At 41.2% G+C, this 27,936-nt stretch overlaps 1 protein-coding gene across 1 annotated transcript in view; it reads right to left on the bottom strand.

Moving 5' to 3' along the window:
* Nucleotides 1-27,936, bottom strand: part of KNDC1 (kinase non-catalytic C-lobe domain containing 1) — a 523,355-nt gene that overhangs the window by 153,011 nt on the left and 342,408 nt on the right. The window contains exons 13-16 of the mRNA XM_069239773.1: nucleotides 19,529-19,691; nucleotides 18,538-19,442; nucleotides 10,677-10,818; nucleotides 2,881-3,107 (exon numbers count right to left, since the gene is read on the bottom strand). Of these exons, the coding sequence (XP_069095874.1) occupies nucleotides 2,881-3,107; nucleotides 10,677-10,818; nucleotides 18,538-19,442; nucleotides 19,529-19,691 (1,437 nt within the window). The remainder of the gene's footprint in view (nucleotides 1-2,880; nucleotides 3,108-10,676; nucleotides 10,819-18,537; nucleotides 19,443-19,528; nucleotides 19,692-27,936) is intronic.

Raw genomic sequence — 27,936 nt, 5'->3', positions numbered from 1 at the left:
ACACTACCAGGACATATAACCACACAAGTACATGTCCTGCCTTTTACCCACACAGCACCCTGCTCTAGGGGTTACCTAGGGCACACATTAGGGGTGACTTATGTATAGAAAAAGGGGAGTTCTAGGCTTGGCAAGTACCTTTAAATGCCAAGTCGAAGTGGCAGTGAAACTGCACACACAGGCCTTGCAATGGCAGGCCTGAGACAAGGTTAAGGGGCTACTGAGGTGGGTGGCACAACCAGTGCTGCAAGCCCACTAGTAGCATTTAATCTACCTGGCCTAGGCACATGTAGTGCACTCTACCAGGGACTTACAAGTAAATTAAATAGTCAATCATGGATAAACCAATCAGTAGTACAATTTACACAGAGAGCATATGCACTTTAGCACTGGTTAGCAGTGGTAAAGTGCCCAGAGGTCAAAAGCCAACAACAACAGGTCAGAAGAAATAGGAGGAAGGAGGCAAAAAGTTTGGGGATGTCCCTGTCAAAAAGCCAGGTCCAACACTCACCCCCCTGTGAACCTACCCCTATTCTTCTTTCTACAGTCACTTCTCTTACATCCAGCTCTCTCTCCATAGCCAGGTCACTCTAAAATCTTACAATTTATCTACCACACTTAATCTTCTCTTTCTACCGCACGGTATCTCTCTTTCGGGCTACTTCACCTTTCCCACTCTACCTTTATTCTCTTCCTAACTCTTCTACCTCACAAGCTCATCTCTATCTCTGGGATTTTTGTTACCTCTTTGTCTCACTCTTTATCAAATACCACTGTACAAGGAGGAAAAGGTATACAAAAGAACTGAGGAGTAAATGGTGAAATTTCACTCCACAAAACAGTGAAAATTCTCAGGACAGATCTTCACTATTGCAACAAGGATGCAACTATGTGTGTGTACAAGGCCTGATTATGATATGCGCTATGTGCATATGTATTATTTTAATACTATCATACAGTGGAAACATTCTGAAACTGGAAAGAGGGAGATTTTCAAAAGAAATCATGGGTATTCATTTTCTAGATTGACGTACGTTCAAGCAAAGCCAATTTTAGGTGGGACAGAACTAACATAGACATTTGTGGCTCAAATAATCCGGAATCCCTCACATGAATCGGGTCTGTTGGCACGTATACATTATGGATTAGTCCAATAAAAATACACCAAGTCACTCATAAAGTACATTTCGTACAATGGGAAGGCTGGTTAGACACTGAGCTCCATGTAGAATATTGCTGGTACAACATAAAAAGATATCTAGAGCCAAGCGCTAAAAGGGTCTTGGGAGACAGGCAGGACATCAGCTGGTGCTTGCCTTTAAAATGAAAATCTAAGGCTTTGGAGGGTGACTTGGAGGCTGAAAAGGTAGCAGGGCACTCCATGTATTTTCTTAGATGGAGATGCTTTTATAAATAACGTTTTGACTTTCTCGGGGTGTTTTAACAATGTACATGTACATTTGCATACTTCATCAATGTGTCTCTCTCATTTTCATTCCACTTCACACTTAAGCGATGCGGTAAGAATGCTGTAAACCCATATGGGCACCATTTGTGGTCATCACGCCATCACACATGGCACCAAAATCCATCCCACATAGACCACACTGAAGGTCCACGCTCTAACAATCAAACACAATGATAAGTATGTGTAAGAAGTTCTGTTTCTAACTCTTTGCTTGGCTCCATGCTAAACCAGAGATGGGAACACCATCGCACAAAAATTGCATCCCTCTGGCCACTGTGCACCTTCCCTCGGAACCTAGACTATCTGCTCCTATTTTACCAACAGAACTGAATTTGTGAATACATAAATTAATAAGTAAAGGTGCCTCGAATTTTTTCGGAGGCCATTGCCCTCTTCCACCACTAGCCCATGCTGCTAATTCATAAAATCCTCCATATATTGTGGCAAAAGTGGTACTTCGTCATGGCTGACGTCAGGACTCTTGATGCCATCAGCCACAACATCACTACAGTCACAATATATGGAGTTTCCTATGAATGCCTGATGAATATTGCTTCGTGTCTGGCACGCTATTATGCTCCTTGAAATAAGACCACAAGGTAGTTTAAGGCTCTTTCACTTTTTAACCACTCACAATCGAGTCTGCTGCCCGTAAGACAGATATAATGTGTGCTAAACTAAGTACCAGGTGTGATCGCTGGCAACCACCGATTCAAATAAAGTATTGTACAGCAACCAAATGAATGGCATGAATAAGTGTCTCCGCTTCTTTTGACGTCTAAGCTCAGCTGCAAGTGGCACAAGAAGATCACTGCTTCGTCATCAGTCACACCATAAAAACACTTCCACTTAGGCCACGTTAAAAACCCTTACTCTTCTAACCACGCACAAGCAACATAAGCGCTTTCTACCCACCCGCTGAAATACTCTATTCAGGGGTATAAGGCGCTATACAAATGTAATGACAGCATAGTATTGGTGAGCACTGAGCAGCCATTCAATTCAATCTAATTATTCTCCCGACGAATACTGAAATCACGTTTTTTAAAACATTTATGATTATTCATAAACCATTTGGTTGAAACTAGTCATCCCTCCTGTTTGTCTGTTGAGTGTCAATCCACAACTCTATCTATATTTGTACCAATTGTGAATAAAAGTTGTCTATATTTCAACCTAATCGCTGGTGTAATTAATACATGGTCTTGGGTAGATGCACTTCTTTGTAGGACAGATCACTCGCTAATAAAGGTATCAGGAATAAAATCAGTAAAGAGCTATCACTAAAAATAACCTTAAGTTAAAAACTCAGACAACAGACTTCTAGGTAATCGAGTTAATGAAATGCCATTCAATCTACTGGTCGCACTTCCAGGATCGTGAAACCTGTAAACATCTTAAAATACTGTTACCGGACTGGACATTTGTCCCACCAGTGCCAGCAGTAATCACGCCATGTAGATCCGGTGGGGTGGGCTGCTCAGGTGGAATATGTAACGTTTCCTCGTTCGCCACTGAATTTAGATTTGTTTCGTATGCACATTTGTCTTGCTTCTTGTCCTTTGACTTTCTTCTCGTGTACTTTTTTCTAAAACTTCGGGAGATACTGCTTAACGCTGGATCGTCTTTGTCAGTTGATCTATAAGAGTGAGAAAAGAGCAAAGGTAACACACTGATTAGGACATCTGATGAACGCTTCTCAATTATTTTTTCACAATAATATATTCCTGAATCCCGGCCAGGACGAGAAGATCTCAGTTATTATTGCACTGAATTCACATTTTCCACAAACATAAAAATGCAGAAAATTGGATATATATTTTAAAATAGTCTTAAATCTGTCAATCGGTTGTAAAATATTAGTATTAAGGTATGCAACCTCACAAAAATCAAACACACTAGAATGACAAATGAAAAGAAATAATGTAGTTAGTACATACATACCCCTAAAGATCTTTTCACAAAGACATCACTGCCCAACAACTATAATTACAAAACACATTCTCTCTTAGCTGAACACCAATTTTCTAAACATGATGGAAACCAATACCCAAACAGCAAGCAGTAACAGACCTAAATGACAAAAATGCACCCCTAAGACCTAAGACCAATCAAAAAGCAGATGAGATTGGATGAGAGGGAGCTCCATCCAACAACATACACTCTGTCACACAAGGGTTTACTTCAAAGCTAGAAGTGAATGCTGATAGATGGACTGCAAAACATAACAGGCATTGGCAAAACCAATAGGTCTCGCCTATGCAAAAGCTATTGGCTTTGGCAATGTGTTTTATCCATGTTGTACTCCAGTGTGGCTGTTGCTCAGCAGGGCTAAAAGTTAGGGATGGGAAGTGTCATAGAGTGGGGTAGGGGCAGTAGACTCTCATAGAGGTGTAGTGGATCCTACTTAGTTTTTATGGGACTCAGGAGTTTAGCTTAGCCTTCTGGCTTGCTGGCCTGTGCCCCGGTCCCCTATTGACTTTTAATCTAATTAGCCGGCCCTGTTTAGCACATTTATTTAATTATTTCTTTCAAGATGGCTGCTATATTTACAGTAAGGAAGATGTTTTAATTTCATGTTATCTGTGTCACTCTGTTAAGGCGTCACTATAAGCGTAAAAGACAAGTGATATACGTAGGTATTCACATCATGTCCCTTTCCCACTTACATGTGACTGGAACATAATGTACTTTGAAGGGAATTGTTTATGTAATTGCCATCCCAAGCATTCCTTCTTATCTATTGTTTGGGAACATACCTGCGTCAGGGGTCCTACAAGATATGTATAACTACATATCACATAGACAATGATATCAGAGTGATTTCTAACAGATGCCAGCTACACGTCGCCTTGATCCTAACCTAGCATTTGTGTCCTCACATAGTATGATCTAGAGACCTCAGTCCAAAGTAATGAGGGTTGAGGGACTTTTCTCATGGACATGATGCTGGCAAATTAGGTTTATCACACCTAGCTCTCTTTAGGTTAGAGATTAGGTTCTCGATGTTAGTGAATTAGGGCCTGTTTCACATCTCATTGTTATAAAATGGTGGGGGTCTTTATATTCACAACTCTTATTTTTACAATTCTGTTTCTTGCATTGTTCATTATCCTAATCATTGCAGCCCATCCAATTTACAGTAGACTGCAGTAGGGGGAGTAGAGTGTTGCAGAGTGGAGTAGAGAAGAGTAGAGTTGAGTGGTTCAGTGCCAGAGAGTGTCATAGATTGTAGTGGGGTGGAGTGGGGTAGAAAAGGGTAGAGTTGGTTGGAGTAGATTTAGGTAGAGTGGGTGGATTAGATTGGGGTAGAGTGGGGTGGATTGGGGTAGAGTTAGGTGGATTGGAGGGAGGAAGAGTGGGGTGGATTGGAGTGGAGTGGGGTAAAGTAGGGTAGATTGAGTGGAGTGAGGTGGACTGGAGTTGAGTGTGGTGGATTGGAGTAGAGTGGGGTGGACTGGCATGGATTGAAATGGGGTGGGATGGTGTGGGTGGGATGGATTCGGTGAGGCGAACTGGATTGGAGTGGGGTGGCCTTAACTAGAGTGGGGTGGCTTGGATTGGGTTGGGTGGATTGGACTGGGGTGGATTAGATTGAGGGTGGGGTGGATTGGATTGGGATGAACTGGAATGGAGTGGGGTGGTTTGGAGTATAGTAAAAAATTGGTGTGGGGTGCATTGGAGTGATGAGGGTGGATTGGATTGAAGTGGATTGGACCAGAGTGAGGTGGATTGGATTGAAGTGGGTGGACTTGAGTGGATTGGATTGGAGTGGGGTAGACTGGAGTGTGATGATTGGAATGGAGTGTGGTGGATTGCATTGGGTGGGATGGATTGAATGGGGTGGTTTGGATGGAATGTGTTGAATTGGATTGTGGTGGGGTGTTTTTTTTTGCAGTTTACTGTAGTGCAAATTCAACCCAAAGGTATTGGAGCAGTTTACCAGCTACATTACAAAAGGACACACTCATTTTGACACAGGGAAATTACATGATTTTCCCAGAATCAGAGGATGTTGAGCTGACACTGAGACTCAAACCTAGTTACCCAGTTCCAAAGTCTGCAGCTCTGGCTGTTACAGGGTTGATTGGACTGGAGTGGTGTTGAATGGATTGGAGTGGGGTCGATTGGAATGGAGTGGATTGGATTGGGGTGTGGTGGATTGGATTTGAGTAGATTTGATTGGTATGGGGTTGACTGAAATGGAGTGGGATGAATTAGATTGGAGTGGGCTGGACTGGGCTGGAGTAGGGTGGATTGCATTGGTGTGGATTGGTTTGGATTGAGGTGAGGTGGACTGGAGTGGGGTAGATTTGATTGGGTTGGATTGGATTTGGCTGGATTGAAGTGGGGTGGATTGGTGAGTGTGGTGGGTTGCAGTAGGGTGGACTGGATTGGTGTGGTGTGGATTGTTTTGGAGTGGTTTGGATTAGATTGGGGTGTACTGGAGAGGATTAGGGTGGATTTGAGTGAGGAAAAGTGGGTTGGGCAGATTGCACTGGAGTGGGACAGATAGGATTGGAATGGGGCAAATCTGATTGAGGTGACCTGGTGTGGGGTGGATTTGATTGGGGTGATTTGGATTGGAGTAGGGCAGATTGGATTGAAGTGGGGTGGATTGGTGTGGGGTGGACTGGGATGTACTGCACAAGTGTGTGTTGAAGCATCATTTAGGAAATTACACATATGAAAGAAAGAATATTGTTTTGCAATATTGTTATGCAATACTTAGAACAAGATAACTATCATCTTTTGAGAAAGGCGCCCATGAAAAAATTTATATATCTGAGTCTGCAAAGTGAGAAAAAAAGAAATAGCAAAATAAAAGAAAGATATATATAGAAAATACAACTTTGCTAATTTGTTTGTCCTGCTGGGCATGTTTTATCCAGTCATACACCTTCTGTTTGCAGGGCACTAGATGTAAAAGGGATTAAAATAGTACCTCACGGACAGGCACTGTTTAAGTTGAATCAATCAATGCTTGTTCCCTGCTCCACAAAAAGGAACAGAAGTGATGCTTGTCCTGAAGTGACCAATTACGAGGATGTAAAGAAGAGTGCCTTGCAAGCCAACAAATGGTAAGCAACGGGATGGCTCCAAGCCCTTTTCTGTTTACAATAGTGTCTCGCAAGAAAGACACATGCGCTAGCACATTCTATCACTGGCTCAACCCTAAAAAGAGAACTGGGTGAGGAATACACCAGTCATGAAATAGTGACCTGACTTGCTACAACAATAATAAATATGCATATGAAAGCCAGCCTGCTCAAGAGGCATAACTCAATATCACGTCCTAATTATTAAAAACAGATGCCTTATTCCTGGTCTTGCGTGTACAGCGCTAACTACTCATATGATCGGTGTGACAAATGAAATGCTTATTCAAGGTTATAAAATTATAAAAAACAAAAGAATCTGGAGAAAAGGTGGAGTGCTGGTCACATATGCCACTGATGTATCTTGTAGTGTGATTCAGAAAATAACATAAAACTCATTGAGTAGATGGCAAAGAAATCTATATTTTAAGTAAGAATCCTTTTTAGCTCACCAGTCATTGGAAAATGCTTATGTATTAAATTAGAAATCAAGCATAAGCCAAGCATGCAGCACAATCAGACAAATTCAAAGAGTAAGTACAATAGCATGCTTTTGGACTAACCAACATATAGTGAAGCCCTTGATAAATAAATATATATATAGTCGTAGAAAAAGACTGCTTAAAAATACAAACAACAAGATTAACAAGATTTTTAATTACAAGGATGTGCTTTGGTAGACCATTCCTATTGTCATATGGGAGCTTTCACATTACTAGCAATCCCTTGTTGAAAACTGAGCAACAAAATGATGGTGGTGTGCATTGTAGTTATCTCCCTGTGGTAGACGTGAAACTGAAATCAAATGCTCTAAGTAAATTTTATCATATCTTTATTGAGTGTGGCTCTGAGGGCCCATGATTATACAGCAGCCTAATGTGCTGCTGATCTGAAAGCTGCTGGGGAGGCTTTGAAGAGGAATGTTTTTAGATTTCTTTTGTTTAAGTTCCCATGTTAGGTTAGGCTTAGGTTGAGCCCATCAGACAACACAAGCTGTCGGGTTGCAAAATACCTATTGTAAATTTACCAAGAATTACAGGGTATTTATTACAGCCACTCATTGTTTGCAATTGTTTTTCATTTTTGTCACTCTTATTTGCTTGTTCTTATTCAACGGCTTAACCTGTTACAGCTTGTCAATCTTGTATTAGACCCTACCCTGGAGCACAGCTTCCTTACCATCTTTTTTACAAATCTCTCTGAATGGCTGGCTTCTATCTTAGCACATCTCACTTTTAGATAACATTTTCATTCTTTTTGGTTAAGCAATCCATGAGACAGCAAGATCTTTCCAGATCTCTCCTTCCCTCCCCGAATGTTCTCCACTGCGCTCTATGTTTCTCTCTCTAGTACTTCACTCTGAACTCTCTTGCATTCCATTTTGTTCTTATCATTGTGTGTTTCTCCTCTGATCCCCGTGTTGCGGTCACTTTTGTGTGCTATTTGCTCTCTCATGTGCATCTCCCACCAACCCAGCATTCAATGTTCTTCTTTCCTCTGCCCCAGTGCTCGGTGCCCTTCTCGTTCTTTGTCTCCTTCAAAATGCTGTGTTGCTCTCTCCACTGTGCAACGCTTTTCCCCTCCTCATCGTCCACTTGGCCAATCCCAACCCTTTGCTTCTCCATTACGACCCACACAGTGGTGATTTTCTAAAAATAAAGTGTCCCTTTGCTCTAAAAGAATCTTTATTTTTCTTATTTACCGGTCTAGGGGGCATCTGCCATTTTTGATGGGTAAATACAAATGTAAAGCAAATGGCGCCAGAGTCATTCCACTGGTGCATGCTTGTATCATCAAGCATGCATGGTGCCAGTGGGAAGATGCAATCGCCAGCAGCAGTTGTGTCATCACTCCTTCTATTAAATGTATTTACTTATATTTGACGATGCTGCAAAGTGTTGTAAAAAAGTATAAATATATCCTCAAAAGTAATTGGCAAACCCAATAGGTGCTGCTTGTTTATATTTGGGCCTAGCATTTATCAGAGCTCAACCCCGCCACACAGATCGATCGTCCACCGTAGGTCTTTCAGTTAAATGTGGCTGGCAGGAGTGGATTGGCATTACTGAATTTTAAGTTTCACTTTTTGGTATCGGTTATGAATAATGGGGAATAATTTTGGCCAATTCCTGCCCGACCTTTAAAGACAAAGCAGAGGATTTAAAATGTCTTTCTTTGCATCACTACAATCCCAAACAGATTGTCAAGGGCAAGTGTGATACCAGAAACTGCTTTCATTTGAAAAATAGTCTAGCTGCTTAGTTTTGCAGTGTTTGAAGTTTCTTTCTTTTGTGCTCCAGTGTAAACAATATTAGGAACATTCAGTCTGAGAGCACCAGGAATCTATTACATTTCACCTAGTGAGGGAGCTGCAGCAAACTGTGGGAGCATTCTTGGCAATTTCAGATACCAATGGATGTTTCGGTCACCACTGTGGTTTTAATAATCAAAAGAAAGATTTTAATTGAACTGTAAACCCACGTTTTTTTTATTGTTTGGCAAGAGCTGATATGGCTCCTAGTTCCTCTGTGCAGTCAAACGGAGGTCTATCAAGTTAGAGGTCGGGATCTGTTTCTGAACACTTCACTCATCAACAGCACTCCTTCATCAATCCATACATATTTTAGCATGTTGGATATCACTCTGTGGTTGATCATTCAGATATGCAGTTTAATATCATCATTGTATATTTTGAAATTAAACTGATAGTACAAAATCAACTGGGTGGGTGGTCTCATGTACCTGTTGACTAAAGTTAGATAACGGAGATTATGAGGGGTGATAATAATGGTACTGTAGTCTATGTGGGATCACAGAAGAAGCTCTGACAGCTCGCAACATTTGTGAAACCAGTTATCAGAAGTGATCCGCAAGTTAAAAATATGCAATCACTTTAAAACAGCCTTTAAAGCCCTCCGTTATGCTGGTAAAAACACTCAATACTCTCTTTCCATGGAATGTTCCCTGGAAGAATTGAGCTATGGCAGGTACACATTGCCTTCACACAGAGCTGATATTCGAGTCTGACTTTTTTTCTTTCCAGATGCAGTCACCTAGATTTGACCAACAGGACTGATTTGACTTCCTGAACTGAACTGACCTCCAGAAAGGTTTCTAGTACAAAATAGAACATTCTTAACAGACCAAATCCACAACATCTGTCGAGACATTTTTTGAAAACCTACCCACTGCTCAATGTTAAAGACTCCTGAAATGTAATGAATGGGATCACTTTGTTTCTCACCACCTATTTTCAAATTATTTTACCACGTTTGCCTGACACCTTTTTCAGTGTAGCTCTTTTCCCTCCATCGTTACCCTCATATTACCATAATTTGGTGCTTGTTAGATTAGCATATTCAAAAACGTCTGATTGCTATTGGAATTAATATTTGTATTTCTTTTTTTAATTGGTTGTTCTTTTACCCATCCACCATGCATTAGTGATACCTATTGTAAAGTTATTGGAATCCCTGATGAGATTAGCAATGTCTAAAATGACCTCTTTTGCCCATTTGGTTCAATTAAGCAATAAGTATGCTTTGCAGTCGGGGCTGCTACTCGTTTCTTGGTTTGCGGTAAAATTAATTGCTAAATGAAGGCATGTGGACAGCTGGTATGCAGAGTTTTGTGGAGCCTGTGATATTCAGATTAGAACTTTTACTCACAAGGTCAGGTGGGCATTATATCCCTATCACTGAACATGCCGGCACCTGGATAATCTTTCTGTGCTTGTGGCAGGGATTTTGATTTATATGTTGCATTTATTTTCACACGAGGAAAAACAGTTGCCGGAGTACAAGTACTGTTACTTTTAGAGATATGCAATTGCTTCCTAGATTTAATTGAATTATTAAGCGATTTAGTTTCATTTTTATTTCCCAACCGTTGTTTTGAACTGTGGAGCTCAATCTGTTCTTCATCAATATTTAGGATGCCCAATTATACTTGGTACTTTGACATTAACTTTTAGAATGCAATTAATTTAGCTGTAACTCGATGAAATCAAGTGTTTAGGACTTACAGGTAAAGTGTCCTACAGACAGTGACACACCTTCAAAAACACAAGGTAACAGTAAAAGTGAAAAATGGCAAAAACAAATACTTACATAATAGTTGGAGACTTCCCATTGATTTCTTTGTAAAGTGTTCGTAGTAGTTTATCATCCCAGTAAAGGTCACAAAATTTTTCAGAAACAGCATCGCGAAATGTAGCAAACTGAAGACCTTTCAGTGCGAAAATATATTCTCCTTGTTTGAGAAAAGACGGCATTGTGAGTGCATTTTAAGTTCTTTATTTTTTTAAACAAGCACATTTTAGCAAGAAACTAATATGGACAAAGTTTGACAATAACCATTTAGGAAGTACAATTCTCGTAGGCTTTCAGTTACTATTGATGAAGGAAAGAAACCTAATCCTGTCACTATCTAGCAAATCTTTGAATACATAAACATTAAGAGCTTCTTCTACAGTCAGGTGCCTACTTCACTCACACATCACACATTGCACTGTCTCTGTGGGAGGATCACGTTGCCCCACTGACAAAGCAGAGTTACTGTCAATCCACAGAGGTTGGGCCTGGCATAATACCCTCTTGGGTACCATGATAGTCCATGCCAACGATGGGAGAGTATCTTGCATCCATACCTGTCTACCTTCAGCCATGGCCCCTAGCTCCTGGATGTATGGATACAACAAAACAAACCAACAGCAGCTTTGCACATCGGTTCCTGGCTTTAGTATAGGTACACCAAATGTACATTCAAAGTCAGATGCCTGTCCTGACAGCTGGATTCATGACATGCAAGAGAGGCAACCAGGAGCACGTGACAAATCCCAGCCATGAGGCATTATTATAGTTGCTTAAAAATACAATAAAAGTGAGTTTATGGTTCAGATCTACAACGAAAAATTACCTTCCATTACTCAGGTATGGTTTGCACCAAAACCATTGGCTTAAACACCTAACATGCAAACATTAACTCACATTCAAATTCAACTCTCATGACCTCACCTTCTAATGTGACAGTTTGAAATAGAGGTTTAAAACTGTACAACACTTTTCAGTAGCGGGCCTGAGACATGTTTGACAGTGCTACCCTAGGGGATGGCACAATTAGTGCTGAGGTTCATTGGTAGCATTTAATTTATGGGCCTGGATACATGTAGTACCATTTGCTAAGGTCTAATAAGTACATTAAATGTGGCAGTTAAGTGTATGCCAATTTGACCATGTTTAATGGAGAACGCACATGCACTTTGCTGATGCTGCTTAGCAGGGGAAAAAGTCTGAAAGCCAACAAAAGGGTGTTCAGAAAAAGATAGTGGAGTGAAAGTAAAATGTCTTGGGAAGTACTACGCCAAAGATAGCAGGTCTAACAACATGGCTCACGGTCTACTACTGTAGCCTGATAGATGCTGTTTAATCTTGCAACCTGCCTGTCAAAAGAATCTTCTGACAGGGAAAAAAAACCTCCATTTAAATATTAATAATTCACCCTATGTAGCTCTTGTAGCCCACAAAGTAGGGTGCAAAAATGGGACATGTAGAAAATTCATGTTACCATGTCCCTAAAGTAACAAGGCTCTAAAGGCTAATTTTACTGCAACAGGCCTGGCTATGCTATACTGACAATCAGTAATGATTAAAATATTAATTCTGTATCTTGGGTTCGAGACAAAGCCCAATTTAACTTAGATTTTTACTAAATATTTAGGAAAAGTCAATTTTAGAAAGTTTATTTCCAGTTGTATTTAGTACATGGAGCATTGGTTGCAGTACTGGTGCAAGAAAGTATGTTGCTGATTGAGGGGGTAAAAACCCAGTCAGGCAGAAACCACAATCCTTGTCAGGGTAAAGTTACAAGTAAAGCCCAATATAACCTGTGCTCAGCCCCATGGTAGCTTGACACAGAACAGTCTGGCATAATGTAGAGGCAATGTGTGCAACACTTCCAACAGTAACATAGTGAAAACACACTGACAAAAATCCAATCGGTAGAACAGAGTTACAGAATGTTAAAGATTCCACTAAAATTAGTGCAAAAAAGCACAAAGTACCAGCTGTTGACATCTGGTCATGCCAGACTGGGACAAAGTCACAAAATGGGCTGATCGCGATTGACTGTGGGCTGGCTACAGTTAGGCCCACAGAACAAGAGTACCTTAAAACCGCGTTGCGGAATTTAAGGGTCATGTATCGAGTATACGTTGCACAGCCAAGACGATGTGTCGGTTCTGAAGAGCTGCGATGGGAGGTCCTGCCTTGTTGTTTAGGATCCTCTTGACAAGGGTTTGCTATGCAAAATCCAGCATTTAGGATGCATTGCACAGTCAAGGGGATCCGTTGGTTCAAAGGAGCTGTGAGCCTGCGATGCGAAAACCTGTGTCATCATCGAGACTGCTTTCGATGAGAGATTTTCGATGCGAGGACCTGCTTTAGGGAAGCTTTGAACAGCGGCGGCTCTAGTGAGGGCTGTGAGGACGATGCAGAGTCCTTGTGCTGAGAGAATCCTCACAGCACAGGTGAAACGTTTGTTCTGCTTGGATTGTGCCACACAGCAGAAGAGATGCATAATTTCTGCAGAGTCCGCTGATCAGCTGGCAGAGCACCCTGAGGCCCACTTCCATTGGGTCAGGACTGGGGTGCCACCACATGGTAGGGTAGACTCACAGATGGAGAGTCCAGGGGCTGGGTTCAAGGTTGCTGGAGCCTAATGCACCTGAAGCTCTAATCAGGAGGCCAGCCACCCAGCCTTGGGAGTCACTCTTGGATCCTGGGTTCAACACAGCAGATCCATTCTTTCTCCCCCAGGCAAGAGGGCAGAAAGGCAGCAGTCCTTCAGAACAGTATAACAGCTGAGTGGTAGTCATTTCAGCAGCACAGCAATCCTTCTTCTTGGCAGAGTATCCACAGGTCAAGAAATGTACTGAAGAGTTGGCATCTGAGGTCCAATATTTGTACCTGGGCCTTGCTTTGAAATGGGAGAAGCTTCTAGAGGTCTTCCTTTAAAGTCTTCAAGCTTCCTTCTTTCCCACCCCTGGCTACACACTAACTACAGGGGGTATGCAGCCCTTTGTGTGGAGGCAGGACACATCGTATTCAAGGGTAAATAGGGCTGTGCCCAAATCCACCCTCCCATTCTGTCAGTAATGGCCCATCCAGGCACACCTAAGCTCTCTATTGTGTGTGGCTGTCTCGTAAGAATACAGAAAGGCCAAATGTTGACTACACCCATTCATGCAACTCAGAGACAGGCGACAGGCACTAAATGGGCAAAGCAGGACAATGCAATCTTTCTAAAAGTGGCATTTTCAAAATTGTAATTTAAAATCTCACTTTATCATAAGAGAGGACCTTTCATTACAATTCCAAAGACACCAACCATGTACTGGTTACTTGTTCCAATTTGGAACAGACAGTTACTTAAATGTGATAAGGCAACTCCAATGTTGTCCTATAGAGGTAGGCCTTGCAATAGTGGAAAACAAATTTAAGAGTATTTCACTATCAGGACATGTAAAACGTAAAAGTACATGTCCAACTTTACATTTTAAATACACTGCACCCAGACGTTTGGGCTGTCTAGGGCCTACTTCCGGGGTAACTTGAATGAATTAAAAAAGTAAAGACTGGGCCTGGCAAAAGGTTATTCTTTCCAGGTTTAAATGGCAGTTCAAATCTGCACCCACTAGATGCATTGACAGGCCTGATACATGCCTAAAAGGGCTACTTAAGTGTCTGGCACAATCAGTGCTGCAGACCTACTTGTAGCATTTAATTTACAGGCCCTGCGCACAGGTAGTGTAACTTTACCAGGGGCAAGTTAATTAAATTTGCCAATTGGAGGTAAGCCAAATCTACTAGTTTTAATTAGAAAATACAAACACTTTAGCACTGGATAGCAATGGTACAGTGAGCAGGCCCTAAAATAACAAAAATGGGTTAAGACTGCAGAAGGATGAAGGAAAAACCTGAGGGAAAACCTTTCAGAAAGGGTCAAGTCCAATAGTGTACATTACAGTCACTCACATGTTGTTGTTACCCGCCAGAATCAAGTATCGTCACTCTTTTTGCAGGTTTTTGAATTTAGCAGCTAGTCATTTGTATCTACCATGAGGTGGAATACTTCACGTTATCACAATTCTCCTTCAAGCACCTCCTTTCATCCATACATCTCAACCAGTGAACAGGATGATAAAAGATTTCCTAGGCCAATTTTACTAAGTTAGGGCTCTGACAGGGATTCATTATTGTATTAGAATAGTGCATTGTTATCCTAAACAACCTTGAAAAGATTGCTTAATTTCATCTAAATACATTACTACACTGCTTTAGATACATGCAGGACTTAGATGAATCAGTGGAAAGGTAACTACATAGCCTACATTTTCTAACTAATCGAATGCTAAATGCTTAATCTACGTACAAGAATCATATGCCTCATACAGGTTTCTCTACATTGGAGGCTTTGACAAAATTTAATAACAATATAATTTGCCCTGAAACAGTAAATGCCATCCTGAACAAGTGAACTTGAAAAGTTAAACATGAACGCAAATGAAAAGGTATACCTTCCTTGAAGTTTGTTTATTCAAGGTTATTTTGCTTTGTATGGGCTAAAAAATTGATAATCCTTCTAAAAAAGCCAAATAAATGACTCATGCTGTTATGGAAACTATGATAAGCTGACCTTGCAAGCATACTACGCAAACAAACAATCACAGAAATAATATTAGCTCATGCAATCTAAAGGTGCAGCAGCATTAGGCATTGCATGGTTAAAATAAACATGTATACTGTTAGATCCACACAAATACCATAACACATTGCAATTATTATGAGCATATAGAAAATAACCTACACCTTTGAAAGTTTCAAAGAAGCATAAAAAAATAAAGATAAAGCATAAATAACATATGTGAATAGGAACCTGGGGCCACAGGTCAAATATCATAAAAAACCCATGAATTAAACAATCCAGAGTTTAATGAATTCAATAAAATGAACACTAAAGGACACTCTTTGCTTTGGATGGCTACAAAATAGGATTTAATGAAGCCCAAAGCTCTATCATAGCTATGTCCTTCTATTTGCCATGATATTTATGGCAGTTGCACACATAATTAAAGGTCAGGAGTATGTTAAATCATCCAACCCAGGTTTAGCTGCTTTGTGGAATTCTGAGATAGCCTTTTGTTTGTTCTTTGAAGAAATTATATATATCAACATCTAGATAATGTGGACATTTCATGACATTCAGTGTAACTCTTCACATTCCCTATCTTTGACCAGGAGTAGACACCAATCATAGAAGCACTCAATAAGTTAACTGTTACATCATTCTATTGTGTCTTTTACCATTCCTTCCTCTTTTTATGTTTTTGATAGTGCTTATTGTATCTTCCTCTACCATATCTGTTTTATTTTATCTGGTAGAAGATATTGGTAACTGATTACTGTGGGAAATTGATCTTTTCTGCATGGTCACACCAGTATTTTTGCATTTTCTGCACCCTGTTTTGCTGGACCTAGAATTTTATGCATGCTTAACCCCCCTAATCAGGGTTAAAGTGTTTGTTTTACCCCATTATACATGATAAATTGGGCCACACTTGATTGACATATTCACCTTGTTTATAACTCCCAGCACATTGGGTAGGAAATGCACTCAGGGCCTGGAAGTTAAATGTTATCTGTGGACTGCAGCAAATATTGTGCCATCCACAGAGTAGGCCTACAAAACATAGCTTCATATCTTCCATTGAAGCCTGACTGTTGTAGTGTAAAAACTGCAATGTGACCTGTCAAATACATCTAATTGATAAGAAGAGATCTCCCTTTTTTAATATTAATAAGTCACCCTTATAGGCCTTATAGCTCACAAGATAGTGCGCATGGCACTTAAAAGTGTGGCATGTAGGAAATTAATATCACCATGTCCCTACGGTAACAAGGCCTTGAAAGCTATTTTCACTGTGGCAGGCTAGCTGTCATATACAGAAAACTAGAGTACATATTACAATTTTAATTACAGGAGATGGGTTTGGGACCAGCAAAAAAGAAAAAAAAGAATGTGACCACTCTTTTCAGTATTTATTAAAATCCCACTTCGATGACTAAGTTGGATTTCTTACAAATAGTTAGGAAAAGTAACAAGAATGTTACCTTTTCCTTGCCTGAAGCATCTGGAGGCAATTTTACATTATCTCTCCAGTAGCTGTCAATCAAGTACCTGACCTTAAAATGTGTGAAAGTGTTCGCATAGCAGGTGCAATGGCCTGGGATTGGGGAAGTGTTTTCTTACCCTGGCATAAAGACTAGTTCCAAAAGGTCTAGGAACCTTACTAACTTCAATAGGGCCTGCCTTGCCACAAGTAAATGTCAGATGACACCTGGGGACTTGCAGCCTTTGTCCCTCGAGGCAGGCTACCACCAAATCATTTAGGGAAGAGCTTTGCACAGAAATATTTTTGAGTACCACTGAGGAGGGGACTGCTCATTGCTCTGACAACAACTCTGGTTGGTCACAGGATCTGCACAATGGGAGAACGGTTTCCACAGCTTTGGGAATAAGGTGGCTTGAGGGATTATTTTCAGTAGGGCAAACAGGAGCTGCAGCAAAATTGGGTAATGTTGCCTCTGATAAATGTTACCTTTGAAAACGTTTTTGTCCATTGGTTAGGGAAGAGCCAGGAGACACCTCCACCCACTAGCTGGTGCCAGGCATTCATGTGGCATCCCAAGACATGCTCTTCATTAACACTTTCTAGACCTGCCGAAGATCACAAGAGGAGTGGACCTGCTGTCTGTGACCTGAGAGGAGTCCCGACGGACTGGAAATTCTCTCTCCTCCACCCAGAAGAAAGAAGTGGATTCCAAGTGTCAGTTGACTGAACTCCTGTGTGGTTACATGAACACAATAGGACAAGAACTTTCCCCTGAAGATCCCAGCTGATCAGTGGCACCCCGGCGGTGAACTGGGCTTTCCTGTAGGTTCTGTTTGGCACCCCTGGGGGGCTAAGAATGGGTCTTTTGTTGTTGTTTGGGAACCAAAGGGGAGATATGGAAACCTTTCCTCCAAAGCTCAAGTAGGACCCGCTGGAAAATGTATCCCACCAGCAGTCTACAGTGGCTGGGACAAATTCTCAGTGAGACATCTCCAAAGCTCCAGAGCACCAGTGGTACCAACTTCTTTCAGGTATCTGGCCTTTGGTGCCACGGCCGAGGCTATACTTTCAGCGACGTCCTGCTCATGGAGGATTTTTCTTATCAAAAAGTGACGAATTCCCATTTTGGGGTGAGACTTAAAAGGTTCTTTGAACTTTTTGACTTCCATACTTTTACTGAGACAAACCCACTTAGTGTATCTCACCTGGCTCCATCACTGTCAGCCTGAAATCATGCTTAGGTCTTGATCTACTGCTTCTATAGACAGTCATGGTGCTTATTGTTTTTTGCATTATTTTTCCTTAGAATTGAAAATCTTCATATCTCTTGTTCCGGTTGTTGGACATTTATTGTTTCAGTGTTATTTTGCTTATTGAATTTCACTCTATTGTTCTAATTAGATTTAGAATTTTCAGTCCTTGGCATTTTCATTTTATTATTTTGGTTCTGTAAAAATACTTTCAAGATTGCACTACGTTAAGCCTGCCTGCTCTGTGCCATAGCTACCATGGAATTCAGCTCAGGTTTTAGTGACTTTTATGGTCCAACCCGACAAGAAGTGTTACTATTCCTTGAAGAGGACAGTCCCTCTTCACAAATAATACACTTTTTTACAAATATGCTGTAATGGTATTTCAATAAACCAGATATTCAGTTATTTTGCTTTCCTCTCCTTATATATGTAGGATAGAGTGATGCATTTCTCCTGTACATAATTAAACTAGATTATATTCCTGAACATGCATGCAATTGCTGCACACCTCATAGCTGTTTAAAATATTTTGGATAGTGTACATACCCATAGCCAGATCTTCTACTCCATTCTCCAGGTAGCCATCAAATGCAAATTCATCTTGTATACAATTCACCACCTTTTGCAAAGGAGTGCAAATTGATCTGTTCAACTGAGGCGAGCACTCGAAATCAGCAAAGCTCGAAGAATTTGCACCTGCTGAATCATACGATGAACGTGTGGACAAGACCACTGCATTGTTTGACTCTTCAACCATTTCCTCCGTTGTTTTGCATTTTCCTGTGATTTCTGGATATGTGGGATCTAAGGGTACATTTGAACATTCATCACATGAGATATGTGGAGTATGTAAATCCCCTGGCTGTCTTCCATGCACAGTGTCCCCAGTCTGGATATTGCAACACTCAGACTGTATGCTAATTTCAAAGCCATCGTTTTTTAAATTTCCAGGAAAGTGTACATGTGATTTGTGAAGGCAGCCAGATGCCTTCTCTGTTTGAAGATGCACACTAGGCATTTCATCGGGTATCTCTAGCTGCACAGGAACAAGTTTTAAAACCCCTGTCTTTGGGTCTTGTTTTATAAGGAAGTTATTGACTAGAGGTGTAGTAGACAGTGTAGAACCTGCTGAGGAGCATGAAGACGCTGTAGATGAAACATTTTCCTTCATATCAGACACATAATCAGACGTTGAAATAGAGTGAGTTGCGGAGGAAACAGAATTGTTGAAAAGCTGTCTTTCTGTGGCGATGGGGAGAGATTTGGTGGGCCCACATTTACTAGTCTTGAATTCTTCGTGTATTACGGGATCCGTTTTTTTAGGTTGCTCATCAAGCGCATGGCTTTCTATGTCATTTAAAGCGATTGAGTCCCTCTTTCCCACAATCCTTTCTTGGTTTTCATTTTCCGGTGTATGTGTCATAGATGATGCTTCGCATACTTTTTTATTCCTTTAAAAAATAAAAAGAATGTTTAGGTATAGGGATGTTGGGGTTCATGTATACGATTCACTGCTCACATAGGAAACCACTTTTACCTGCCGTTTTCTGCATTTTGCAGAAGGATAATTGGTTTGAAATATGTTGCTGGAGAAGTAAAAGTATTTGGCAGTTTAGAAGGGACATTGTGTGAAAAGAGCTGGCAGGGAACGGGGCCTTTCACTGCTGTGAGTCTTCTGTCACTAGAGATGGGCACAAAGCCTATAAAGAAAAAAAAACATTATTGTCAAAAGGTACATGCGAAAGAAATGCAGACAGCAATACAGTGAGATTCCATATTTGTTCAAAATTACAACTAGGCACATAATTGCATTTTTTAAGGTACTTCATCAATGTCTAGCTCTTTACTTTTTCAGTGTTTTAATGTGAAACTGTTTTACTTTTCATTTTCAGTTTATGTGGCAAGAAAAGTCCGGATAGGAGTTTACAACACTAATAGCTCCAACTCGAGCAAACGCGATACCCATTACATTTCAAATGCTTGTCGAGATGTTGGAGACGGTAGTGCTGCCAGATTAGTGCCAGAGCACTTTGGCTGGGATTTATAAGCGACTATGTTAAATTAAGTGGGAACATTCCTCTTCTGCAGCGTTGCACCAGCTAGGAAGAACGACAGTGCTCGTGCATAGCAGAACAATAGGCTTGAAAGTTACCACAGGGCAACACGCTGCAAGGGGTGCCAGGTTGTAAGAAAATATACAAACATGGGATGCCAGGGTGAAAGAGAGGGACTGAGGCGACGGGAGATGCAAGGTTGCAGGAGGGTGCATAAGCCTGTAGGAGTTCCAGTCAACAGGAGGGGATAAGGTACAGGTGTGCCCAACTGAAGGGGACATATAAAAAATAACTAAGGATACAAAAGTTGCCAGCTTGCAGGAGGGGGCTACACTGAAGGAGGGCGCCAGAATGGAGAGGGCATGAGGCTGCATGGGCAACAGGCTGCAGAGGTTTCAATGCTGTTAGGTTGTGTACAAATATAGGAGGGTGGGGAGCTGGGAGATTGCCAGGCTGCAGGATGTGCAAACCTTGTTGGGTAATTGGTTGCCAGGATGTAAGGCAGTATGAGTGGTGTGTCTGGTGACCGGAACTTACAGGTCTGTGAGATTACAGCAGATTCAACATTGCAGAAGGTGTAACTCTTCACAGGAGTCATGCTGCTGGGATGCTAGGCTACATACAGTGCCATCAACCCCAAACTGTTGCCCTTATTCCACGGAGTCCTACATGACCCTGTAAGCCGTGCTGCCTCTATGTCCACCCTTGTGCCATGGCCACCCTAATACTCTGCAGCCAGCATAACAGAGCTTCATTCTATTGGTACCCTATTGGCATCAACCTCTTAAATGCCTCACTTATTCTTCTTTTTCTGAGTTGAGATGCATAAAGAATGGGTTAAGAACATTATTGTTTTTTTCTTTAGTCTAAGTTAGGAAAAAGGCTTCCATTGAGTAGTAATAAATTCTTTGCCGTATATTAGTATACACAACCACACCCACTGTGTTTCGTTTTAAATTCGAGGTGGGGTTGTCAAGACCAAGCACTCAACATATAGGCCCTCATTATGACCCTGGCGGATGGGGGAGAAGTGGCGGTAAAACCGGCAACAGGCCGGCGGAGCCGCCATGGTCATCTGCCACTTCTCCATTTTGACCACCAGGGCGGTGACGAACGCTGGGCTGGAGACTTCGGTCTCCAGCCCTGCGGCCGTCACCAGACCGCCGGCGGTATCACGACCCTGCATACCGCCATGGATTTCAGGTGGTTTGGAACCGCTATGAAGTCTATGGCGGTAGGCAGTATCAATGCCAGGAAATTCCTTCCCTGGCACTGATAGGGGTCTCCCCCACCTCCCTCTCCCACCCCGAGTCTCCCCTACCCCCAACATGCACAGACACACACCCCTACATGCACACATACCCTACAACAACACATACAAACAGACATGCACACAGACCGACCTGCACACATTTACCATACACACAACACCATCCGCGTGCATACATGCACTCACACATCTCCTCTACATACTCACACGCACACCTCCATGCACACACACAACACACAATACCCCTCACCCCCCTCCCCTAACGGACGATCAACTTACCTTGTCCGTTGATCCTCCCCGAGGGGACGGGATCCATGGGGCTGCTCTGCCGCCAGCTCCCCGTCACAAGAACACCGCCACACCGAATCATGGAACGTGATTCGGTGGGTGGTGTTCTGATGACAGGCGGTGGAGGTGGAGCAGCCTCCACTTCCACGCCAACCGCCAGTATGGCTGCTGGCGGCCCTCCGTCCGAAAAAGGACGGAGGGCGGCCAGCAGTCATAATACGCCGCATGAAAAACCGCCTGCACTGGCGGCCTTCAGCACGGCGGTACCTTGGCGGTCTTTGAAAAAGACCGCCGAGGTCGAAATGAGGGCCATAATGCCCACTATGAACGAAAGATGTGACTGCTACACCTTGTACCTATCATTGTTTTATGGAACAATCTACATTGATTTACACATGTAGTAATTGATTCTGTATAATATTTGTGTGTGATTTAAAGCGCTCTGACGTATTAAACTGGAATGTGTAGTGCTATAAAAGAAATGTAATTTGACAAAGGTTAAGGAGAGCTAAGGGACACCATTGGAGGGTGGTAGTGAGGGAGTCCATGGAGAAGGAGTTCATGGGGCAGTGGTAGCACCACCAAAGTTTCCTGACCGGATGCCACCAATGCTACAGCGGCCCTGGCCCCCGCTCCCCGATATGATGTGCAAAAAACGAATACTTACTTTTTTGCCCTAAATAATTTTTTCAAGCTTTGCACAGGCTTTTAAAACAATCCTACCTCTACACCCGGAGTTTTTCTTATTTCTTAGATTGTATTCAATATTTTAGTTTTCACATGTCCAGGGATATCCCTCTGCCAAAATGGGTTAAAAGGCATTCATAATTATGTTGGTTAACATTTTTATTTCAAGTAATTCTGCACACACTTGCTACTTCAATTTTATGTTTCCCCTTTTTCTCTTCACTCATCTCATGTACTTCACTATGAGTGGCACCTCAAACAGGAATGGTGGAATAATGAAGAGCCCAGTCTGCACTTTCAAAACGAATGGCTATTACAGCAATGCGGCCATCCGTTGGAGTCAAAGGGAGCTAATGAGGAACTGACAATATCGTATACTGTTTCTTTTAACTGTTTGCTCGGAAGAAGGTGTAATGTTAAGAACCTCTGAAGAATCAAGCAACTAGTTTTTTTAAGCCTGACATAGTTTGTTCACAAGATGTAAGGCACGTGTGTGAATAAGACTTGCATCAGGAAGAATGATGGATGTGGTTTACTTAGATTTCAAAATGATGGCAAGAGGAACACTCAGGCTATGGAAATTGTGCTGTGGGTTGGAACGTGAGCTGGATGTGCAACCTGTTAAATGACAAGCATTTGGCAAATGGACTTCACTTTAAGGCGATTGGAGGGAACAAGGAGTGCTACACAAACTTTTGCCTCTTAGCAAGTGGTGCTCTCCTACAAGCTGGTATTGCATAAGTGGATTAACAAATTAGCGGTATTAAAACAATCAAAGAGTCATATCCTGTAAAATAAATACACTTACTTAGGCGGCAGAAGACAACAACCTCTAACTTGGTGTGGGCTTTTTTCAAATTAATATTATTCTGTTTTCAACATTTCTTTATTGAAATATTACCAGATCAATTACACTGATGGGCAAAAGTGTATACAATTAAAATCATCAATCTAGGCAGAACGAATACTTTTAACAGTTTCTACGAAATAGGTTGCTATTCGTATTTGCTGGTTCACTGACGAAACAAAATATTGCAAATTACATGTGTGGCATAAAATCGGAGCAGGGAGAGAGAGAAAATGTAGAATATGAATAATATTTACCAAAGGACGTGCAAAACAACCATGTCATATGCCTCAGTATTCCAGAGGGAGGGGAATCTGGAGGAATAGTAACAAAGTTGCAACAAAATACTATAACTTAGATATGATAGCTGCAAAATGCCACAAACCATGTTAACAGTAAGGAGCCTCAGTAACCCTGAAATACTTTATACAATGTTCTCTATGGGGGAAATGGTACTATAAGGTGTAGGAGAAGTCGGCAGAGGTGCTGAAGAATCCACTCTGGGATCAATATGCTATGGCATTGGAGTTCTTCTAATCTTAGGATGTTTCTTTTACCTCAAGATATGACGACCACTTTTTAGGTCGAGTATAGCAGCGTGCAAGAACTGCTTTTCTGATGTATTGTTATTTAGATGGGCTTTTAACCACGCCCTCCTAACGCTCATTACTTTCACTCGTTCATGGGCATGCCTTTTAAAAATCATTTGTTATTGTTGGAACATGCTTTACATTTGCCCCTCCTTTGGGCGGTTTTGTTACCACGTTGGGGATCGACCTGTTACATGGATAACTGCATGTTTGCCGATATGTTGGACTGCGAGTGAACTTCTTTTTCCTTTTGTGTCTCTCCTTCGGGAACACGCTCATGGCGGCCAATGTGCTTTGAATCGGTCTGCTTTTGTCAACTAATGTTTTATTTTTCAGTTTCAATTTATTTGGCAAGAAAAGTCCAGTTAAGAATTTACAACACCAATACCTCTAACTGGAGCAAATGCGGGACCAATCGCATTGTATATGCTTGTTGTCATATACTGCCATTTGATCCTTTAATCTTTATATATGGTTTATACATTGTAACGTGGTGCATTTCAGTCTTTCCTTTTCTTAAGGTTGGTATGGTAGATAATTTCCAATGACATAGAATGCATACTTGTGCTACTGTCAGTGTGGTAGAAATTGGATGTGGCCATTGGGGTTATTTGTGGTATCATGTAATATAGCCAATTTGGATTAGGGGGTTATTGGTGATTTTGATGGCTGCAGATAAGCTTCTCAAAATAAAAGACCAGTAAAAGGATATTCTGAGGTCTTATCTTGCCTGAGCTTTGCCTTAAAGTGTTTTTAGTAATTACATGTGTCTGGCTTCTCTAGGGCCCTTACCTTGCTATTCCAGAGGGGCAGACCGATCTGTATCAGTATAGCAAGGTGCTTGAGCTTTTTCAGTACCCACTTAAAGTCCTATTCCTGTATTACCTCTCTGGTCATGGCTTTTGAAAAGGGCAGAACCTCAAATTTCAAGGGTATTTTTTAGCCCAAAAAGGTCAAAAAGTGGTATTGTGCGAAGACGGAAATTTAAGCATTCGTAAGCATGCGAAGGACATCATATGGAGAAAACAGCTAGTGCTTTAGAAGTATCTACGGGGTGGTCTACATTATTAGTTGTTGTGTTCTGATAAATGGCTATCAACAGGAGCTCAAGGGCTAGCAAGAATAGGAAGGTATAAACTCTGCTTAGTACTTATCCCTATGGGAAATGAGTCAGACAAAAAGCTCACAGTTCACTGTCTCTGTTGTACCCACAGAGTGCCATCTGGTCATTGATCTGAAGTCCTCATCTAGGCCAGTTCTCTTCAAAGCATGGAATAGATATTCCCAAGTGAGGATGTTAAAGGTCTTTTTTCCTTGTCAACTGTGATGGTTTCTTCTAAAGCATCCAAAGTAGAAGAGAAAGAGTCTGCAGGTGGGTCCTCAAAACCTACCTGGTATGAGCCAATTTGGGATTAATGCACTAGATTGAGAATCGCCTGGCAGAGGTCTTTTGCCAGTAACTTGGTCAGAATTTCGACAGCAGTATTGAAAAGAGATATTGAGTGATAGCACATTATTTCAGATCTTTCTCTAGTTTGGCTTTAAATAAATTGTTGTACTGTTAGAGACAGATGGCAGAGTACTAGTCGTTTTAGCCTGACAGAAGATATCATGTAAGACCACAGTAAGTGTGTTCTTGTTTAGTTTATAAAGTTCTGCTGTAAATCTAGTCTAGCTAGTTGATTTATTGTATGGTATATCGAAAATTACCACTGAGATTGCTTCCACAGTAATTTCCTCTTCCAACAGAACCCTCCCTTTGTTGGAGAGTTGCGGCAATCTGTGAGAGGACATGAAGGAATTTTCTGCTTCTATCCTGTCAGCTTCTCCAGTTTTTTAGATCCCCTTATAAAAATAGGTGAAGGCCTATGCTATTGCAAGGGTGCATGTTCAGAGTTTACCAAGGCCATTATAGCCTGCTGAGATGTCTGTCTGTGATTCAGTTTGTCTCAGTTGAGTTGTAAGCCACTGAGTGGCATTTCCTCTTTGTTAATAATGCATCTTTTTATTCCTTATTCATTTTTGGACTTAAAGAGGATATTAAGTGGATGATTTTCTATATATATATATATATATATATATATATATATATATATATATATATATATATATATATACATACTTTTTCTCCTTATCCGTAATGCTGCATTGTGGGCAAATTTTTCGTTTTGGAAGTAAATAGAGTAGTAAGTGAAAAGTTTTCCATTTAGGGGTTAGTCTGTTTAAAGCAGAGGACAATCTGTGATAGGCTGTGGTTAAAGCTCTAGAGCAGTGGTTCCCAACGTTTTGACTTCTGTAGAACCCCACTTTATCAATTCTGGAACCCGGGGACCCCCACTGAATCATTATTGGAATCCAGGGACCCCCGATGAGTCATTACATCAAAGCTTGGAACCTAATCTCTTAATATTATTACATTTTCTAAGCAGTCACGGACCCATTGAGGAGGCTTTGCCGACCCTCAGAGGTCCCTGGACCACAGGTTGGGAACCACTGCTCTAGAGTTTCTAGCTGGTCTTGTCCAGCTTTGTCTTTATCCTTTTCGAAAGGGCAGTGCCCCTTACTGTAGCTTTTCTCGTTCCCCACAATAAATGAAAAACCCTATTTACAAATTATTAGATAGTGTTATACAAGGAGAGAATAAGAGGAAAAATTAGGTTGTGCTGTGCTTTTCTCCTCCTATTCTACCATGTCCACTATGACAGGGATAGAGCGGTGTGTTTTACGATGAAGTGAAGAAATGCAGCCATTTAGAGGAAAAAAGTATGAGAAAATGTACGGAGAAACAACAGACTTATAAACCATAGTTACTTTTCACATTTCCCCTTGCCTCCTATTTATGGATGCCGGAATGATATTGTGTAAGTCCTTGGACTGCATAAAAATGCTGACAGATTTCATGTGGTGGTTCCATGTGTACTAGTCTTTGCACAAGAGTGTGCTGGAAAGGAAATACCTCTAAAGTGCTAAAATTTGTTTTTAAGCCAGCAAAATAACTAATGTTTTCAATGTAATCGAAAAGGCACGGAGCTGAACAATAAAACCTCAATTTAACCAACTGCACGCTGACTCAATGGAATGGAAGCTTGCCTCTAAAAGGAGCATTCAAGTACAAAAGTTCTAATGCCATCACAATCACTTCCAGAATTGTTTTTTAAATATACCATGACATTAAATAGCATAAGCACACCAAGGATTTGAACTCTGAACCTGAACTTCTTTTAACCATTTAAAAAAGGCAAAGAAGCGAATTAACACACAAGGCACAGGAAAATGTAATATATGCTTCCTGGTCCTACTGGGAACTCCAATCCTGGAAAAATAAGCTGACTGTGCAGTCTGAAACACACTTTTCATTTTCTGCTTGTGTGCCCCTCGTTGCAGTTAATTCATCAACGTAGGTACGCCTCTTATTTACAAATGAGTTTCATTTAGTATTAATTGCCTAGGTTTATCATTTAATATTTGCTTTGTCATATGGTGATAGATCACTAATTGCTCATATATTATGTGTCACCATGAATTACAGTGTACACCAGATTACAGTACAGGTGCAACTGAATCTGAATGCTAACTCTTGCAGTTTACATCTCTAATCAAAAAGTCTGACCTTTTTATGATAAAAAGGAAGACATATTTGTCTGATGCAAAAGCATCTTCAGAGCCGAACATCATTAGTTTTTTCTGTGAGCTTTGAGTGAGCTGGGCTCTACAGACATCTTGGCAGCACGCCATGGACTTGTGCAGCTGTTCTTATCTGTGCTTTTCGCAGCTCAGAATGCAAGAAACGAAACAAGTACGCTAACTGATTTAAAATAACATTATTATGTACCAATGATATATGTGTTAGAAGCTATCTGAGAAACTCGTATGGACGTTTTGGTGCTAAGAGAGATCTAGTAAGAGGCACCATAGGTACCATCAAAGATGTTGCCATTGTCTTTAATATATTATCTAATCACCTTTTTAATCATATCCAGTATGTTTATTTTGGTAGTAACGTCTATCCATAGAATCTGCACTAGATTAGAACAATAATTATTAATAATGCATTTTTAAGCATATAGGGGGTCATTTTGACCCTGGCGGTCCGAGACCGCCAGGGCTAAAATGCCAGAAGCACCGCCAACAGGCTGGCGGTGCTTCCTGCCCTATTACGACCGCGGCAGAAGTGCCGCGGTCGCACCGCCGGGGCCGGCGGTATACCGC

This window comes from Pleurodeles waltl, chromosome 6 (assembly GCF_031143425.1).
Source record: "Pleurodeles waltl isolate 20211129_DDA chromosome 6, aPleWal1.hap1.20221129, whole genome shotgun sequence".
In the NCBI taxonomy this organism is placed as follows: domain Eukaryota; kingdom Metazoa; phylum Chordata; class Amphibia; order Caudata; family Salamandridae; genus Pleurodeles; species Pleurodeles waltl.
Note: the sequence above shows the minus strand (reverse complement) of the source record. Positions and strands in the feature narration are given on the sequence as shown.